At 40.4% G+C, this 7,094-nt stretch overlaps 1 protein-coding gene across 1 annotated transcript; it reads right to left on the bottom strand.

The window, feature by feature from the left end:
• Window positions 1–3,532: 3,532 nt before the first annotated feature.
• oxld1 (oxidoreductase-like domain containing 1) lies at window positions 3,533–5,407 on the bottom strand. Its single transcript, XM_047609711.1, has 2 exons — window positions 5,389–5,407; window positions 3,533–4,644 (listed from the first exon to the last, which is right to left on the bottom strand). Exons 1-2 carry the CDS (start codon window positions 5,405–5,407, stop codon window positions 4,343–4,345), a joined length of 321 nt encoding a protein of 106 aa, XP_047465667.1. The 3' UTR covers window positions 3,533–4,342.
• Window positions 5,408–7,094: the final 1,687 nt, after the last annotated feature.

The raw sequence follows: 7,094 nt of genomic DNA on the forward strand, positions 1-7,094 counted from the left end.
GAACCATCACAACCGTTTAGGATGACGTCTGGGACTTCTGCTGCTCTCCTGTCCATCGCCACATTAAGCCACAGAGAAAAGGGTTTCACTGGCCTCATCAGGTCTTTGCTGGAGCAGGATCAGTTCCCAGCGGAGAGACACCAGACCAGTGCTCATCAGGAGAAACTACACAAACGTTTAGACTCATAAACAGTAGCTTTACCTGAGGAAATGCATTCTGGGAAATCTGACTCCTCCACCCTCCAGGCAGGTCCTCGATGAAACGGGACGGAGGACGAGAGGACACCGGGGCGTCTGGACCAGGATTTACATCGTTTTATTATTACATTTATTCAGTGTTTATCTCCGTCAGATCCTCCGTCCAATGAGGATTATTTACCTGGTGATGCTGTGATTAAAGTGGATGTTCTGCTTCATTAACAGGTTTATTATTCAGGTTTAACAACATCCCGATGCACAGAACCTAGAACCTGAGCCGGTTCTGACTGGAAACTGAAATAAAATAACTTCTTATGAGTGTTTCTTATATTTTAAATGCAACATTTGCGTGTTTTTGCAGAGTGATGCCAGTTCCTGATCCTACATTTCATAAAGTCTAATTTAACCTTTAACTGGAACCATTTAATGTTTGAGCTTCAGTTTGTAGACGTCTGGAAAACGTCTTCAACCTGAGAATAGAACCAGCAGCTGCATGTGTGCGATATTTGTGTGATGGTTTTGGTTCATTCTCACACTGTAAAGTTTAATCATATTATTGGCGCGTTGTAATTTTAATTAATTTTTAAGTATTTATGTAGATAAACATTACATTACATTAGGAGCACGTTACACACTGGGTTTGTGTCTAGTGTTTGTGTGTTTTGTGCGACGCTCGTAGCATGGTGAACTTAGAATTACTAAAATACATATATATATATATATTATACTTTAGGTATACTTGTAAGTTTGCTTAGCTTGTTACTTGTAGCATATTATATATATATACTTGAAATATACTTGTTAAAGTATTTCTAAACACATATTATGTGTACACTAGACTGCAGCGTATTTACAATATCACAACACACACATCTACAAATACCTGCTTAAGTCATTAAAGATGTGAATTACTACCTAGTACTGCAACTACTACTGTAAAACTGTAACTCTAAACGTTTAAACTCTGTTTGATTTGATCTTGAACGTGTGCGTTTATATCAGGTAATATCTCAAAGTAAATGTGTTCAGGTAACACAAGTAAACTTCATGTAAACTGCCTCAGTTTTACTATAAAATTACTTGTAGTAAACTTGAATAAACTACTTTTTGCTCATTGTCCATAAACTTAATAAAGTATTGAAATAAAGGAGACGCCAGAATTCTGCAGAGTCATGAATTATTTCATTTCTTAATATTTGTGATGCGTCTCTTCCAGAAACGTCTCCAGGAACCTCGAGTCTAATTAAACCAGAGGCCTGAGGAGGAATGTGTCGCTGCAGATTATGGATGCGACGGGAAGATTCCCTGTTATGCAACGGTCTCACCACCTGCCTCCAATCCTCCTGATAATGATCATATGAGTCTAATAATCTGCAGCAGGGAGGCATCATCCAACCTGAGGCCGAGGAAAAGAAACAGAGTTCAGCACCTTCACATGCTTAATATCTGATTATTGATTAATGCTTAAATATCAGGTCATTAAATGTACAACAGAATAAAATAAAAAAAATAAACTATAAGTAGCACAAACAACACGTTAAGTTTGAGAAGAGGTTGAATGACAACCTGCAGAGATGGACAACAGCTGTAGCCTAGTCTACTGCTAACTAAACCGCTAACTTTAGCTTATTCTACTGCTAATTAAACAGCTAACTGTAGCTTATTCTACTGCTAATTAAACAGCTAACTGTAGCTTATTCTACTGCTAACTAACCCGTTAACTGTAGCTTATTCTACTACTAACTAACCCGTTAACTGTAGCTTATTCTACTGCTAACTAAACCGCTAACTGTAGCTTATTCTACTGCTAACTAAACCGCTAACTGTAGCTTATTCTACTGCTAACTAAACCGCTAACTGTAGCTTACTCTACTGCTAATTAAACCGCTAACTGTAGCTTATTCTACTGCTAATTAAACCGCTAACTGTAGCTTATTCTACTGCTAACTGTAGCTTATTCTACTGCTAATTAAACCGCTAACTGTAGCTTTTTCTACTGCTAATTAAACCGCTAACTGTAGCTTATTCTACTGCTAACTAAACCGCTAACTGTAGCTTATTCTACTGCTAACTAAACCGCTAACTGTAGCTTATTCTACTGCTAACTAAACCGCTAACTGTAGCTTACTCTACTGCTAATTAAACCGCTAACTGTAGCTTATTCTACTGCTAATTAAACCGCTAACTGTAGCTTATTCTACTGCTAACTGTAGCTTATTCTACTGCTAATTAAACCGCTAACTGTAGCTTATTCTACTGCTAACTAAACCGCTAACTGTAGCTTATTCTACTGCTAACTAAACCGCTAACTGTAGCTTACTCTACTGCTAATTAAACCGCTAACTGTAGCTTATTCTACTGCTAATTAAACCGCTAACTGTAGCTTATTCTACTGCTAACTAAACCGCTAACTGTAGATTATTCTACTGCTAATTAAACCGCCAACTGAGAACCATCAATCAACAGATCAGAAGCCAGCAGAGAAATGCTTTTTACTATTATTATTTTAATGCAAATACAAAAAGGAAAATCCCCAAATAAATATAATCAGTGATATAAAATATTAAATTACGTTCTGTGGAATCATGGTGCACGTTTTACACCAATGTCCTGATGCAGAGTGACTGCAGCCTTCAGGCGTTTCCATGGCGTCAGAGTCACAGGGTTCAGGGTTGTGAGTGAAAGGCCTCCATCATAATCCAAAGCATAACCCAGACCCAGTCATCAGGACCGGTCCCTAAAACCAGCCGAGTGCTGAGTCCGTCAGAGAGATCGGACTGAACGTGTCCTGCTTGTTCTCTGACATGTTCATCAGGTCTTTACTGGACTAATTCATGTTCACCTCATCTCTGAAACACTGGTTTCACTTCACTTACACTTGTACATATTGTTATATATATATATTTCCTATGTTTTTTATATTTGCTTACGTATCCTTATTGTCTCCTATTTATTCTGATTGCTCTTTGTAAAACTATCACACGTTGGGTTGTAGCTGCTGTAACGAAAAGTAATTTCCTCCTGGGATCAATAAAGTGATTCTGATTCTTTTGACATAAATCATAAACTGGACCTCGACATATTTAACCTCTTCTCATTCTTATCATTCCAGCTTTAAGCTCATTTTAAATTGTGGTTATTTTAACATAATTGTGGTTATTTTAACATAATAAACAGTAAAAACTGAGAGAGCACGTGCAGCATGAGTAGTTAAATAAGGTGCAGTAATTTAATGCGCGAGCGGCGCCACCTGGTGTCAATCACACAAACTCAGAAGATTGTCATTTAGTTTTGACCGATCACTGTGGAAAACAACAACGACAGGAAAACAAAGTGATTTAAACTGAACAGAAAGAGCATTTATTTAAACATTTCAAGCACATTATTTAAATAAACTCTTAAATACAGAAACGGATCTGACAGGCGAATAAATTGTGCGTTTTCAGTTCAAACTTCAAATGTGCAAATGTGCAGTAAAGAAAAGTGATGAATGAATGAATGAATGAATGAATCTGGTCCTGGACGTGATATATATTATTCATAAAACAAACACCTGTTGCACCACATATGTGTAACTGGGATGGATGGATGCTGAGTTTTTTTGTTTTTTAAATGTTTGCACGCTGGGAGAGAGAGGCAGGTGTCCAGGTCAGTGTCCAGGTACCTGAAGGACTCAGACCCTGGTTTAATTGGTTGGTTTAAACTGTAGGTACTGACTCTCTGTTTAGGAGACATTTAACTCCAGGGAGAGCGGGTTAAATGTCTGGGTTCCAGGTTTCAGACTGGATTGGCATATTTAAAAAGGTTCAGTCCCTCACTGTCACAGGTGAAGAGATAAAAAGAGATAAAAGGGATAAAACACAACATCTGTGTTTATCGTCAGCTTGTCTGATTTAAAACCATTAAGAAGGACCAGTTGTGGCGTCTCTTTTTAAAAAGGTCCTGATCCATAACCAGTGAGGGATGAACATGAAGGTCTACAAGGCCAAACAGCAGCGTATCTATGCGCCACATCTGGCAGCTCGCATCAGCTTCCTAAAATACTCTCCACATGTTAACACAGTGTGAACCACAGCAGCAAAGGTCTAAAGAGAAGGAGGAACAACGACTGGTGAACGTGTGACGTTCTACTGCCACGAATCCTTCACGTCTTCCTTCGGAGTCTGATCTCCATCTTCAGGTAGGCTTTAAGATTCTCATCCAGGACGTTCTCCTCGATGGCGGCGAGCGCTCGGTCTCCCCCGTCCTGGTAGAACGCCAGCAGCTGCTCCGCATGTTCGATCCACACACAGTTGTGGCAGCCGCTCATGCAGCAGTGGGTGGGGGCCGGCGGGGGCCCCTGATCCGGGGACCACGGCGGGGGCCCCTGATCCGGGGACCAGGCGGGGGCCCCTGATGCGGGGACCAGGGCGGGGGCCCCTGATCCGGGGACCACGGCGGGGGCCCCTGATCCGGGGACTCAGAGGACTCGGAGGACTCGGCCGCCGCGAGGGGGGAGGACGGGGAGCCGTGAGCGTCCGAGAGGCAGCGGACGAGAAGACGAGTCGTCCATGGACGCTGAGGACAACGACAGAAGGGATGTGGGGACATGTGGGACAGCGAGAGGAGGCACAGCTGGAAAACAGAAAAACAATACAATTACATTAAAATGGATTAGAAAGCATCAAAAACACAAACTGATTTCATTTACACACTTATACACCACAAGTTTTAGATCAGCATCAGTGACCTCTGGTATTGTTGCTTCATCCTACAGCGAAATAATGACACAAAACTTTAGTAGACAAAGATGGCTACTGTTCTGAGCTCCCTGTCTCCTCCGTATATATTTACATATATTCTGTCAATATATATATATGAATAAACAAATAAGACACGTTTCGGTGTTAAAATAGCACTAATAGAGCAGGATATTTATTAAAATATTAACAACAGAGCTGCTAAGTGCCTAGCTACCGTTAGCTTAGCTACCGTTAACTTAGCTACCGTTAGCTTAGCTACCGACCTTTTGTAAGGTTACCGACGATCTCGCGGCATTTACAGCCACACACAGCATCGTCGGAGCCGACGAGGCGCAGACTTTATGTGATAAAAGTCACATTTTAATCTAAACCAAAGGTTTAATTAAGTCGCTTCCTCCTCTGATTCGTTTTAGTCCAGTTGGAGATGATTTACAGACAGTTACGTCACTTCGACCTCTGCGCGTCATCGTAAACAGAGAAGTTGATTGGCTGAGGGGAAATACAGTAACCAATCAAATAGCAGTCTTTTAGTTTGTGGGCGGGTCAAAAACGAGTTGTAGCTTCCGCCTCTGGCCGCTAAGTGTCCGCATCGTACATCTACTTCCAACGTAAAGACACAACGGCAACAGGATCTCACAAATAAATACACACATTAAAGAAGAACAACAACATATTTAAACTATTATGTAGAATCGTGTAAAACTCGCTATTTATCCTCATAACTAAGTGAATTTACTGCAGGTAAAAAGTTGTCCACGTTGAGCAGCTCTAAGGAAATGCAAATAATTTACAGTAATAAATCCTTCACATCTGCATTTGTCTACAGGATATTAGACACACTTTGAATATTCCTTTAAATACATTATTCACCGTGGCTACAAAAGAGGTCACTGTAATCCAGCTCCATGTTTATTTTCTAACATTTCCATCGTGCTTGTATTTCCAGTGAGGAGAGGAAATGGAAACAGGATCTCACAAATAACAACTTTGACTAAACATCATAATGTAACACGGCTATTTACCCTCATAGCTCATAACTGAGTGCGTTTATGGATTACTGTTGTGTAACTTTAATAAAATGCAAATTATTCTCAATAATAAATCCCTCATGGGGGCAATTTGTCTGCAGAATATTAACTCTGAACATTTCCTTTAATATATAACACACAAAAGAAGTCAGTGTAACCCAGCTCCATGTTTATTTTCTATCATTTCCATGCAACGCTTAACAGTTCAGGTAATTGCCCTGCGCTTGCTAAACACAATGCGCAGTCATCAAGCAGGCGAGCGAGCAAACAATTTCTATTCTGCTAAGATCAACACTTCGTCCCGGGCCTACCTGGTCTGTGTTTGCAGTTTCCTTTACTGTACATGCATCGTGCTCCTTTCCTCACACTGTTTCCAGTTTATTTTCATTTAAAGACGCAGCAAGGGAGAGGTTTTCTGGGGGAGGTTAAGGTCAGGGGTCATAAAACGCAGCCCCTCAGTCTGAGACATGTCAACTTTAGAGCAGCAAGAACAGCGGATATGATTTATCAGCTTAATTATTTTTAAATGTTTGTTTTTCATCCGACTGAACGTAAAAACAGAAACGATCCACTTGGACTGGCTGGTTTTGCTAACTAGCCTTTTATAGTGAGTGAACGTCCTGCAGAGGACAGAGGTGTGAACTGGAATCATCTGATGACTGTAAACACAGTCACACAATCCAAGAAAAGGTTCGGCCATTAGCTCATAACGTCACACAGACATTAGCCGTGTGAATCAGAATTGACTTCATTACCAGCCCCAGAAATAAGAACTTGTGACATGAATAAGTGAACAGGGAGTGAAATCATTAGCGTCCTGCAGCAGCTACCAGACCAGAATAATCAGAGGTGAACTTGAAGAGTCTGAAACATGAAAAATATTCAAAGTTAAAACATTTTCAGGGCTTAAATCAGAGAGAAGGGGACCGGTTTATGACTTGGAGCAGATTAGATTAGATTCATCTTTATTGTCATTACACAAGAAACAGGGTTTAGAATATTTCCATTAGTGTGTTATATAAGATGTGACCATATCATACAGGTGGATCTATAGACTATAAATAGGAACTATGACATAATTTACAATAAAGGTAATGGGCAGATGACACAACGCTGAAACTTGGCT

The sequence above is a fragment of the Mugil cephalus genome, chromosome 16 (assembly GCF_022458985.1).
Source record: "Mugil cephalus isolate CIBA_MC_2020 chromosome 16, CIBA_Mcephalus_1.1, whole genome shotgun sequence".
Lineage (NCBI taxonomy): Eukaryota > Metazoa > Chordata > Actinopteri > Mugiliformes > Mugilidae > Mugil > Mugil cephalus.